The sequence below is a fragment of the Mesitornis unicolor genome, unplaced genomic scaffold (assembly GCF_000695765.1).
Source record: "Mesitornis unicolor isolate BGI_N332 unplaced genomic scaffold, ASM69576v1 scaffold15864, whole genome shotgun sequence".
Taxonomy (NCBI): domain Eukaryota; kingdom Metazoa; phylum Chordata; class Aves; order Mesitornithiformes; family Mesitornithidae; genus Mesitornis; species Mesitornis unicolor.
Window position 1 is genome coordinate 22,384 of NW_010179560.1, and position 13,801 is coordinate 36,184.

Genomic DNA, 13,801 nt, shown 5'->3' on the forward strand with positions numbered 1-13,801 from the left:
GGTGGATATTGTGTGTAGACTCAAATCTAAATGTCAAATAAAGTGGATACCCAAATAAATTATGCATTTACCTACACCATAACTTTCAGGTGACTTACTGAGCCTACTGCTGGCCCATACTGAGCCTGCTGCTGACCGGCACCCCCAGATGCCTTTCTGCAGTGCTGCTCTCCACCTGCTCCTTTCCCAGTTTTTACTTGTGCCTAGTGTTATTCTGTCTTGGTTGATATCAGTATGAGAATTGCATCTTGTTCCTTCACTACCCATTTCCTAATGGCTGGTGACATTTCTGGCAGAGCCTTTTTTTTTTTTCTTTCCAATTCAGTGTTGAAATAAGAAGTGGAAACAATACATTCTGAAAAAACCACACAATGTGTTCATTAGAACAGAAGTTGTTAAAATGCCAATAAAATTTATGCCGGTCCTTATGGCACACACTGTAGTGAAACTATTAACTATAACGAAGAACAGAGGGTCAAAAATTTCAGAACATTTTTTAAGTTTTAAAATGCAGTATGCAAAATGAAGTCGTTCTTATTAATTGCTGAGCAGTTGGGCAGAATACTGGACTGCCATTCTTGCCAGGTACATTCAGAAGTATAAAATAAATTGGCTGAATTGTTACTTAGCTGAGTAGTCATTTGCCCAGCCTAATGACATACTGCAATTAAAGTGCTTGAGTATTTATTCATAGCATCGCTTGCACGCACACAGTTATGTTAAAAGACGTGATTACAAAGCAGCCAGGAGTTCTGAGAACTCTCAACAGCTACATTTAGATGTGTAATAGTTGAGTAAAAAAATGGGAAAAAACTCTTTTATTGCTTTTATTTTATTTGAGCTCTGCAAGGATTAGCTTGTAAAGCACTCAGTTTGCAGCTCATTGTATGAAATATATTCTTGATGTTTTAGAGACTTGTGTACATCTTGGACTACTTGTTATAAGAGAAGGGTAAATCTTTCTGTCTTACAGCATGCAATTACAAGTGAATGTGCCTTCATCCTTTTCTAGAGAAGCCTTTTGCTTACAACACTCAGTCACAAATGAACTGTTTCTTACAGCTAAGCACTTTCTGTCTCAATCTTGTAGGTAAAAGATGTCATTAGTAATCAGGATTACCAGTTTTTTTTGGTACCAAGTTTTACCAGGTTAAACTAGTTTCCTGCTACTTCCTTTACATTATTTCAGCATCTGCAGAAATCTACGTATTGTGAGGCCATAGGCACAGAACAGGTATCCTTATAAAATGGGCCTTGGCAATAAAAGGAAGGTGTGGAGGAATGATTGCTCGTTTTCAGGCCCCTGAGTGGCAAATACTTGTCTTGGAGCTGGTTTTTGTCTTGTTCCTGGGTCTGCTGCCAAGCAGCTGAGGTTTTGATTTGAGTGTTTCTTACTGTAGTGGAGGAATGTGACAGCATGAGTATTACTTAAAGCAAAAGGTGCTCCTTTCAAAAATTTCAGTGCTGTGAGAAAATTGAAGACGGGCATTTATTTCCCTCACTGAGTTTAAAGGGACACTGTGAACTTAAAATTCTAGATATTTTTTTCTTCTTTTAAAAATGGTGGTAATGGTAGTGGTTTTTCTGCACACTTTTGTAGTTTGCCATTCTGTTTCCAATCCAGAGAAGTCCTGTGAAGGACTTGCACAGACTGAGTCTTTTCTTGTTGATGATCAGGTCAATCAATTGACCATAAAGCGTTATTAAGCACGAGAGATAGACTGATTGCCTGAGGAGAAATGACAGGGGGAAAAGAAACTAGAGGATGTCCAGCTGAATTGCTGTGATTTAATAACTTACTACCTGTCAGCTGAGCCGCACAAATTGAGCTATTAGCCTGGCCAATTGATAGATAAAATGAGTTGAAGAAATCAATTAAAAAATTAAACCAAACTTTTTTTTTTACCTTCCATTTGGAGTGGAGTAACAGGGCCCACCTTTTTACTACTGCTCAACTGAAACTTGTTAGGGCATTGTAGGCTGGTTGTGTGTTTTTACCCTCTATTGTATTTAACAAAAGTAGGCAAAATGGGTAACAGCAGAAGCTTTTTTGTCCCCATTATTCTTTGACTGGAGTCTATGTGAAAGTTTTGAAGTCAAACATTAGTATTTACCTACAGTGTTAAAATGTACTTTGTTCTAGCAAGTTAAGCTTCTTAAGTTCTCCTCTTTAGTTGTTTTCAATTGCGTGCTGCTTCTCATGGCTTACATTTTCCAGTCATGAACTTTATTTTAATCCTTCAGAAAGTTGGATCTGTGGAATATTTTTGAAGATTAAAAATAGTTTCTTTTTAAACTGCTCTACAGTAGAAATTATTAGTAGTATAAATTGATATGTTCCGTGGAAGTATCTATAGTAAAGTAATACATTTTTTTCTCTTGAGTGATCTAGAAATAAAATGTTTTTATTTGGAAATAATTAGCTACTTATGGGATACATTAAGCATCTGCAAAATAAGGTCTTTAGTACTTAGGTTTTATTACTTTTGGAAAGCCACAGTTCAGTAAGATTATTATATATTAGCTGCTTAATAACCACCATCAGGTCACAGGTGATTAATTTCCCTTTCAAACAGTTCTTGTTTCGTCTTAGTTTCTCGCCTTGTGGGGTACTGCCATAGGTAGATATGTGAAATACTTGATAAGGAAAGTGCACGGTCAACTATGACTGCCACATCCAGGCATTTTCCAACTTCCGTGGACTCAGAGAAAACATCGAAGGGAATTTGGACGTCATTGAGGAGGAAAGATAAAGGAGTTCTTCCAAATTCATGTTGAGAGAAATAAGAAAGGATCTGTGCTTGGCTTGCCTGGGGAAAGGAAAGGAGGTTGAACGTTATGGAATGAATAATCTTCCCCACCTTCATATCTCTAGTTGGTTTCTATCTACTTATGGCCAAATAGAGCATTTTATTTTTTTACTTTGTGTTCAAGTCTCAATTGGATACTAATTTGGGAGGTGGTATAAAGTAATAGAAGTGACAATTTTCAAACGTGTGATGCTAATTTGATTTCTGCGAAGACGGGGAAGCTATGCATGAGTTACTGCATCTTGTCTTCAATGTGTAGCCTATTGCTTTCCCATCAGTTAAGCCAGTGCTTAGAAGACAGATAGTAGTAAAGTAATTAATTGTCCTGTGATAAGAGTTGTTCTGTGCCTGGAGGCCGGTTAATAACAGTACTAAAGATTCAGTAGTGGAGGTGAAATATTTCTTTTTATGTCAGAAATTAAAATAATAGCCAGTAAGAACCACTTCAGATACTGAACAGACACAGAAAAATCATCGTATCTTACATACATGGGCACTACATCTTACTTTTCCTCTTGAACTTTGCAGAGCTGCTCTGCCTGCCCATCCTTTCCCTTTACCATCCCTTTTACTGAAGAGGGCCAGACTCTAATCACTTCTCTCTTCACCCCAGTAACAGCATTAGGCATGTTCTGGGTTTTGACTTACAACAGACTTTTTCTAGTTTTCCATTCCGTGTTCTTCTGTGGACAACAGTCTTCTCTTTCTCTCTTTAGTTACTTTGTAATGATGGAACCAGCAATTCTAACTCCTTTTCCTTACCTTGCCATATTTTTGCTAGTCGGTGTAGATACTGGATGATCAACAGCTGTAGCTTCCTCCTGACATCATTCTTGCCACTGGAATATCTGGTCTCTGGTCTACAAAATAGTGACTGACATTTTCTGAACCCACTTTATTGCCTATAGCTAATTGTTTAGATTTGGATTACTGAGTTTGTTTAATGTAGCATTTTAAACATAATGATGCAACTACAGAATTTTTTAGCTTTGCTTTTACTGGAGTAGTTTAATAATAGTAAGTGTAGAAATGAAACAAATGTGCCAAGTCTAAAAAAACAAAACAAGAAAAAAATTTTGACAGCATGTTTGTTTTTCTTTTTAAATCTAATGAGGTGAGACAGTTGAATTTGAGAGCTGGGTCAAAAGCTTATGTAATTTTGAGACCCTAAATATAGAATGTTGTAATGACACAAAAAAGATCAATCTCTGTGCATATGTTCTGACAGAGTATTTTTGTTTTGTTCTTATTCTGCGCATGCAATTTAAAACTAAGCTGGATACCCTCTGCTTGGACAAATGGTCTTGCTAATATCCCTATCTTATGCTATGTGCCGATTTAAATTGACATGTAGCATATAGGTTTCCTTATTGTAATTGTCTGGGTGTGGAGTCTTTGGGGTTTTTTGTTTTGTTGATGTTAAAATTTCCATGTGGACATTGTAAAAGTTACCTTTTTTTTTTCCTTTTTTTTCTTTCTAACAGTAGTGGAATGGGGTGATGATGTTAAAGCAGTGTCAGAAGATGAAGCTATGGTGCTGGTGAACCATCAAGCAACGGGTGATGTCTGCACTCTGATGATGTGCCTTCAGGATAAAGGCACGGTAGGCTTCAACCGGGGAGTGGGGGAGCTTCTGCCTGTGTGATCCATTACCTTGGGTGTGCTTGCATCTGTGTGTGGTACTGATGACTGACTTTTGTGTGTTAATTCACCAAATAAGATCAAGGCCCTGAATAGGAAGCTTTCTCTTTAGATTTGGCTTAATGTGACAGCCAGTAGCTTGGAGCAGGCTCTAGACCATAAACGTTGCCTTTGAAGAAGGTCAAACACAAGCTGAGTCAGTGTGCATCCAGTCTAGATTAACACAGAGGGAAGCAGATCTCCTTGCCAGGTAATCATCTACTTGACTTTTTCCTCTCACTTCATACCCTTCTGCATCTCATGCCAACTTTGCTCAGGTCTAGTTTCTTGGTTATGACTTTATTCCTGCATGGATTTTGTTCTCAGTTAGAATTAAGTTATGGTAGGAGTTAAGTTTTGGTAGGAGTTCAGAAACTGAAAGTGACTTCCCAATGAGGTCACATCCAGGCTCAGCTAGCTAAGGTCAAAATTGCTTGAGCTCTTATTTCACAAATTCTTTAAGCATTTCTTGGTGAGAAGTGCAAATAATGTCAATTGTTTCATGCTTTGCTGTTCAGAAAATTGATGTCTGGGGAGTGTAGAGCTAGAAACTGAGGTATGGTATCTAGACAGGAAATTAAATTTACATGCAAATCAGGAGGAAGGGGGAATGTATGATTAGGCTACAAAGGGTGGGAGACGTACCTGGCAAGCTGGAAAAATGCATCAGCTGTGTCTGTCTTAGTGCTATCTTCTTTCTTGCGAACATAAGGTGAGGAAACAAGGAGAACAACTGCTTTTTGCTACATCTGTAAAACTTTCAACTGTCACTGTTTTTCGTAGTGTATATTAATTTAGATTGTGTAGATGCTCTGTCTACCAGTGATTTAACATATTTTTTTAGAAATTTTCCCAGATCTTACTTATGACAGCAGAGCTGATTAAAAAAAAAAACCTCAAACAAACCAAACTCAAAAAAGGAGTATGAAAATGCCACTCACTGTTGAGCAGAGACTAATTTATTTATTTCTAATGCAGCCTAGAGAAGACTGTATTTTAAAAGTACTCTTTAATTTCTTTTGGAATTGAGGAAGTTACATGTGTGTGTGTGTGTATATATATATGTGTGTGTATATATATATGTGTGTGTATATATATATGTGTGTGTGTGTATATATGTGTGTGTGTGTATATATGTGTGTGTATATATGTATATATATATATTCTGTATTGTATTCTGTATTGGTATTCGGTACTGTGCTCCAATGAGCAAAATGACAGAATAAACAGTCTTGTGATAAAGATACAACTGTGAGAGTATCTTCCTGTGAAGATGTATTGCATAGTATCTTGACTGTTCATGTCCCAGATGTTTTAAATGTCATAGAGCTTCACTGACTCATTCTTGTATGTATACGAGCCTATATATCCATATGTATATAGAAATCTAATCCATATTTATCTTGTTTTACTCCATAGCCAAAAGGTTTCAGTTAAGATAGAATAAGTTTCAGTGAATGTAGTAGATGTTAAAAGTGGAGGAAAGCATTGAAATGTTAAATAATGTTGTTAGATGTGCAGGTTTTCAGAAAGACAAAACATTCTGAATATCAGTATTTTTTCCCTTAAATAGTTGCAGTCATTGCTCTTGGAATATACATGTCCAGAGCCTAGTATGGCTTTAATGTTATTAGCTAATAAAGAAGAAAGTCTGAGCTTCAGTACATGCTTAAAATATACCACGAGTAGTACAAGTGGCTAAAAATAATGACAAAGATCAGGATAGTTTATCCTTGATACAACTTGCTGAATCAGGTGTTTTTAAATAGCATGCTTCATATTTCTGGAGAGAAGAGAATTGTCTTTACTCTGAGTGGCTGAGAAACCACTGGAGGGGAAAAAAAACCTCAAACCCACCTGTCCAGAGCAAATCATTATACAGTAGGCAACTATTTAAATCAGGTAGTTTTCTTCATGTACAGTTTAAACTTCATGTGGAGTACTTCACAACCTTGATACTCATCTCTTAGGAACAAGGTAGTGATTTCCAATAATTGTTTTTATTTTGGTTAGGATAGTTGAACGGTGCTAATTTCTAAACACCACTCAGACACCACTTTTTAGCTCTCAAAGTATTTTGATGCTGCTTTCTAAAAAATATTAATGTAAGACATCATTAGTGTATGATTTAAAGTTCTATATTTTTTCTGTGTAGTGAAGTAGAATACTGAAACATTCTTGCAACTTGACAGTGTTTCCTAAGGGCCATGTCAGGAGCAGTGATGGCTTTTTTTCCTAGTGTTTTTGGAATTCTTATATTCAAATGATGGTATAGTCTATCTGTTTTAAGCAAATTTATTCTCACTAAGCAGTAAGCAAAAATACATGTGCTAAGATGTTTCTTGTCTTTCACATTCATTTATGTGAATAAGGAAAACGTGACCTCATACTGGGGAAGTGAAACTTAGCTAAAAATTGTGATTTGAATGGAAGAACAGGTCTGCTGCTGTTTGACTAATACCATAGGACAAGCCACATGGAGCAAGGTTTCAGCTGAATCAGAAGTGGCCTAATTACACCTTTTATGTAGTTCAAGAAATTGTTCCAATTTGTTTGAGAAAGCAAGTGTTATTAAAACAAACTTAGTAAGTTAGTTGAAGTGTCATAAACATGAAAGCTTACGTCTAACAAAGAGAAGTAGGTTAAAATGGTGCTATTACTGCTTTCTGACTGGATTAGGACTCATAAATGTGGCTAATTTTTTCTGATTTAGAGCAGAAAGCAGTGCCAGGATAGGTGCAGTTGGGAGAAAAAAGTAGAGCTTGCAGCTGTTACAATACAGGTTTCAACATGTGTTCTCAGGATTCATTATTAAGTTTGAGGAGCTTGAAAGATGAAAGTCAGTCTGCTCAGGTTGCTTTGTTATGAAATCTGTGTGAAAGAGTGAAATGAAAGTGGGCCTGTGAATAGGAGGCACCTAGATTTTTTTATAAAATTAGTAAAAGCTTTTTCGGCATTCTGAACTTACATAAGCAAGAAGGATGAAGCAAAAAGCACCTGAAGCAGCATCCAAATATTCTTTCAATCCTTAAACAACTATGAATCTGTGCTCAAAACACTTCTGAATGTCCTTGCTTAAACCTACTTGAAATGCAAGTGATAAGAGACTGATCTGATAAGCTTTGTTTTGTTCCTGAGGATGCTAAATGGAAGAGCAGCCACCAATATCCTGCAGTGTCCTCTGTTCTGCCCTTGGTAGCAGAACAGAATGATATCTATTAATCTTGTTTGCCTTTTGATTATAAACAAGATAATTGTGCTCTGTTCTCTGAACTCCTCCTTGTTGATTTTATGTGTTAGAGTGTGTATATATGTTCATTAATTCACACATTAAAATATTTTCCCTTTGTACTTATTAACACTGCCTGGGCTTACAGGCAGATTTGTCATCACTGAGCTCTGGAGTTTGCCTCTTTGTAGCCCACTTTCAGGAAACTGCTTGTATGTTTTGTCTTAGTTACGACTTTTATGTTACTCTGATCCCTGACACAGTTGCATCACTCCTTCTCAGAAAGACTGGGGACATCCAGGGGTGCTAGTTAGAAGCCCTGTGTTACCTAAAACATGGTGAGATGAACTTCAGACTCTGAAAAGCAATAGTCAACTTTCAGGATAAACCTACTGTCATTAAATAAAAAGAAAATAGAAAGTGATGTGGGAGAAGAGAAGCTCTAGCATTGCCGGGCAAGAGTTCCTCCTCCAGGATTGCCACAGAACATCTCGGGACCAACGTTGACTCCTCAAAAGACACAAACCATTTCTTTTCATGGAAGCAGATTATCAAGCTTGTGTATCTCCTCCAGTAAAACAGATTATGTTGGTTTAACTTCTGCTTGATATAATAGAACAATAATTGTCAAAATGCCAAAGTAGTAGATGAACACTGACAGTCATATGGGTACTGCTGCAGGCTAAGTCATCATCAGTGGGATTTTGGTGGCGTTTTTATCAAAGGATATGGTTCCCTACACCAGTCTGTTGTCTTTGTACTGGTGTGTGGGCATGAAGTTACGATATCGTAGTGTCTTGAAGAGTATTAACACCTCTCAGTGTTTTAACTCTTGTCCTTAGGGCACACCTTTTCTATCTTTTCCTTCCCCTTCCCTATGGCTTTCTCACTTACTGAAATGGAAAGAATGTGAATCTCTGCAGAGAATAACTTTTGCTTTAAGATCCTCTCTTCTATTTAACACAGGCCTGGGAACAGCTGTGTGAGAAACCATTTCACCAATATTAGTCTCAAGTGGGGAGTTATATCTGGAAACTAATTTTTCTTTTATCACTCACAAATACATAGTGTGTTCCCTTGGATGTGTAGTATCTCGTAGGAAGTACCGGTGGCAGACAGGACAAGATACTACCATGGCACAGAGAAGAAGTGGATGCTTGTTTCTGAAGCAAAACGTTTTGTATCTTTGAGAGCTGTCCTTTTCTCTTGGACTTGGTTTCCTTTTCCACTTCCAGTGGTGCTAGAGGGTCCATAAATGGGTGCTCTTGCATTGTCCAAGAACTTCAAATAGAAAGTTTGCTAGTATTTAAAAAAAAAACCAACCAAAAACAAAAGTTGAGGTGTTCATAGTGTGCTCATAGGCAGGGATAGCCAGCTCCTAAATGTGACGTTCTGATTTTGCTGGGAGATCAGCTGTATGTCTAAGGCAATAAAGCATCTTAAATGTTCTTTGGCAGGTACGTCCTTGCAAGTGTGTAAAAACTTCACTTTGCTGAGCATCTGCCTGCAATTATTTAAGTAAAAGAAACAGGGTATGTGACAGTTATCTTTCTCCAAATACATAACCCAGGATTCATTTATAGCTGCTGTGGTCAAAAGGGAGAATAGGTAATCAGAGCACTCGAAGAGATAATTGGATTTCTTTGGAAGAAAGACGTAAATGTTTTATGCAATTCCAGATACAGATTGCAAATTATCGAGCTGCTTTTACAAAACAGAATTCCTGCATGAAATGTGATCTGCTTCTTTCTACAAATTCCACATAGACATGTGAAGATGTGAAAACAAGTAAAAGCCACCATCCTCCACTGTATCAAACTATCTTGTTAGAAGTATTGAGGAAGGCATGGATACGGATTCTGAGCATTTCAGTTACTGTAGAGTAACTGCTCTGTTGCTGTAGAGTAGGGTAGGCATTAACAGTAGATATACTCAACTAATGCATTATCAATGCATTGTATTTGCTAGAGGGAATCTTTATTTCTGACTTAAAATTGTGGTGGTATGTCAATAAGAAGCATTACTCTACCTGTGTGAAAAGACAGAGTAGAAATTATTCTAGCATATGGATAACAGTGTAGAGTTGTATATTATGTTAGAGAAAGGAAATCTGTTTAATCCTGCTCTTGAGGGAGAAGTGTAGCACCTGTGCTGCTTTACTTTGAGGCGTAAAGGACTTTATTCCATTTATTTGCTAGCTTTGTCACTGTTGCAAGGGTGACGAGCGTGTGACTGGTATATACATAATTCTCTGCACCTCATATTTACTAAACTTTTTTTTCCTAACTTTTCAGGTTGTCCGTCAGATGATGTGGTTGATGGATCATATTTTTAAGTACACAAACTTTGGCATTGTGTCTCTAATCCATGGAGACTTCTTTATAAGACAGGTAAATAGAAACACATAATAGTGCTTTGATTTATCCTTACATTTGGAACATTGTTGTGTTATGGGGCTTAGTCATTACCTCCTGGATGGTCTGCAGGATGAAGTAACTATGGTGTAATGTGTTTATTTGGGTAGGGCTTTGTTCTGAAATGACTTTTTTTTCCAAGCTTATTGTATTATTTGCCTAGATATGAATGCTTACAGCAAATAAAAGTACAAGCAAAGTACGTGGACAGCCCTTCTTGTTTCTCCGCTTCTGACTGCCCGTTTTTGACATTTCTCTTTCCTTTGTGACCTTGCAGCTGTGCAGTGAGTCTGGTTAGGTCATGCTCTGACTGTCAGAGTTTTGGATAAGGAAAGGAAGGACCATCTCTTTTGGTGGTGGCGTGGTGCTAGACCAGTTTAAGGTGGTGATGGACCTGCATCAATAGTAATTAATTGATTCTTGAAGGTTAAGTATTATTTAAGCTTCAGGAAAGAATGTGTGTTCAGCCCAGCATCTCAAATGTAAAGGGGTTAAAACCTCAGATTATTTCTTACAATCTGGGTTTTTTTGTTGTTGTTTGGTAGCTGTTGACCAAACTGCACTCCTAAAATCGTAACTTAGAAGTACAATGGTAAGCGTGAACCTGCTGCCAGTTGTGAACTGCAACATCCAGTGTACACATTTCTTTCCTTATTTTTATTTGCCTGGTCTTAAAACGTATGGGCAGCCAGAGAGAATTAATGAATTTTCATTTTGCAGAGAAGGAGAAGCTAATTTACTCAGAATGAAATGAAGAAATACTTAATCACAGCTATACACAGCTGAAGTGAGATTTCTCACTAAGACTAGAGGCATGGTTAGAAAACCTCAGGCAAAATTAGATAATAAAGGTCTCTGGGCATACACAACTCTGTACTATGAGACTATGAAAAGGAACAGGATTTGACACTTTGTAAAATATAAATCTATTTCAGTAGTTACAATTCACAAGATACACATTTTGAGGTACACGTGGCTGTCACCTTGTTAATTGTAATTTCTTAATGTGGCATTGCAGTTCCAGTTACAAAACCAGACTGTTACTGAGCTGTAAAAACTAAGGCTTTTCTTCATTTTTGTAAAGTGACTGAGTTAGCAACATCACAAATAAAATGATGTCATCATGAATGACATGAACCAATTGAAAATAAGATGCTTCTTGGTTGTTTGTTAGCCTTTGGGTGCAGCAAATACACTTAAAGTGAGTGAGTAGTGACCGTTTGCCTAACTATAGAAAGCCTAGTGATGTTAGGTTGAGAAAAGACTTCATTTTTTCCCCTGTAAAATAATTTGATGATGGTACAATACATCTTACTTGTTAAAAATGTACATTAACCACATTTTCATGAGCAGCGCCAATGGCAGTTTTAGGAATGCTGCTGAGGTCTACTAGAAGTTGACTATAGTGTTCTCTCCCATTGAAAAGTTTACTGGAAACACAGACTGTCGGTAACGTGTCCTATCAGTGGTGCAAAGTGCATGGCATTCTAAAAGAATTTGTCAGCCATCCACTGGTCTCTGTTTTCTTTCCTCTAAAGGAAAGAAGGCTGAGCCTATTCCCTGTGATGGTGATCAACTAGTCATGGTCTTCAAGAATTGGTTGTATTAAGGAGCTGCTTCTGCTTTTGTATGACTCACTCTTTCTTTTTCCTGGGCAGTACATTAATTCCATTTTATCTTCCAGGACTCCTCAGTATTCTAGTCACAGTTGCTTTTAAACACTCCTCTCTTTCCTGTTAGTGCAGTAGATTTTCTGCATTGCAGCAGCATCTTAAACCTCATGGTATTTGCTAAACTGCAGTTTTACCTACCAGTCATGTTTGTTAGGTTTGTTTAGGTTTTGGAGAGTTCTAATATCTGACCTGTGAAAAGTTTATTGTTCACTGCTGTTTTCCTAACTACTGTGCTATCCTGGAGTCCTGTGGTCTGAGGAGAAAGGACTGGTTTAACCAAGGAACTCTTAAATTGCTCTTTAACTACATTAATGTGAGCAGGCAGACCTTTTTCCTTCCCTTTCATCAGGTAAGTTGGAAGTAACTGCAGTCATGAGACTTCAAAATCTGGGAGAAACACTTTCACAAAACTCATCTTCAATAAAATATTGTTTCTTCTTGTCTTCCACTCAACCCCAGTCTTTCCCTTTTCCTTTCTCTGCCAAAAAAACCAACCAGTCACCAAACAGTGGAAGGTTTGTGGCAGTTTTGTTGATGTTTCAGAGAATTCGTATCACCTCTGCTGAGGAGAGCTGAAATTTTCAACTCCTGTCTTTTGATTGGCAAAGTCACTTTGGAGCACTCAAAAATGCTAATTGATGTAAATTCATTCCTCTGAAAATCAGGGTAGCTTGCTCTTGCTGTGTGCAGAAATGGGAAGAGAAGAGATTGTTGTTGAAGATATTGAAAATATTTCTGCAGTAATTAAGGACATATCTTACTATCTTAAGTGAAGAAGTTGCGCTAATACATCAAAGAGGAGAAATGAATGAGTCATTCAAGCAGTGCAGATATGGGTGAAATCTGTGGTTCTGCTGTGGTAACCCAACTCAGGCCTGGTCTCAAGGTCTGTCTCTGGTACCTCTGAAGTTCTCACATAGGATGGGGGTGGAGGAAGAGGTGCGTAGAAGGTAGCATAAGCAAAGATACTGTTTGGCTTGCAGAAATTTACTGATGATGCGTAGACCTCGCAATCATAGCTTGACCCCTAGACTGTGTTTGCAGAATTCAGTTTAGCAAGTGCAACTTGGCACCCAGTAACAGGGAATTCTGTAAATGCATCCTCCTGTTATGTGAAGTTGCCACTTACAGTCTGGACATCACTCTTGCAGAGAAGTCCCCAAATCAGGAGCTTCGTCCTCAATTTCACCGGCTTTTTTTCAGCCTTTCTGTAAAGTGGAATTAATTTGGCCATCAGTCTGAGGAGAACATCATTTTGTGTTGTCTTAGGAACTTATTTGTATCTCTGAAAAGAGTGAAATCTTAGAAATATAATAATTATCTAACAATATTTCTTTAAAGCATTCATTTTAATTAGGTAATGTTTTATCCTTACAGGGAAAAGCACATCGTGACCAGCAGCTTGTGTTACTCAAGGAGCATCTAGAAAAATATTACAGGAGCCGCAATCGGAAATGGATTGTTTTATTTCCAGAGGGTGGCTTTCTTCGGAAAAGAAGAGAAACAAGTCAGGCATTTGCCAAGAAAAACAATTTGCCATTTCTTAAACACATCACCCTACCAAGACTTGGGGCGACACAAGTAATTCTGAAAACACTTGTAGCACCGCAAGAAAATGGAACTCCAGCAGGTGGAGACTCTGTGATAAAAGGTAAAGACCACTTCACTCGTGTGGATGAAAGCAAATTGAACAACCAAATTTGAGTTAAGGAAAACATTTTGTGTTGGATTGGTCTCTTTGAATGTCAGATACGTCCATAATGCGTCATCATATTTATATAAGTGGGTTTTTATTTGCTTTTAGTTGCACTAAGTTTATTTTTTAAATGTTGAAACACACACACAGAAAAAGAAAACCTTAGTTTTAGTTCAATTTAGTCTACAGTGTGGCTGCATGAATGTTTGTCTTGGTACACGTGATGGGTACAGCAGGTACTGGAATGAGCACCCGGAGTGGACAGGAAGGTGGGCTGCTACTTTCAGCAAGACTGATGG

General features: G+C 37.6%; 1 protein-coding gene across 1 annotated transcript in view; it reads left to right on the forward strand.

Annotated features, from left to right (window-relative positions):
• Positions 1-13,801, forward strand: part of LPGAT1 (lysophosphatidylglycerol acyltransferase 1) — a 59,943-nt gene that overhangs the window by 22,359 nt on the left and 23,783 nt on the right. The window contains exons 2-4 of the mRNA XM_010182833.1: positions 4,295-4,413; positions 10,014-10,109; positions 13,184-13,457. Of these exons, the coding sequence (XP_010181135.1) occupies positions 4,295-4,413; positions 10,014-10,109; positions 13,184-13,457 (489 nt within the window). The remainder of the gene's footprint in view (positions 1-4,294; positions 4,414-10,013; positions 10,110-13,183; positions 13,458-13,801) is intronic.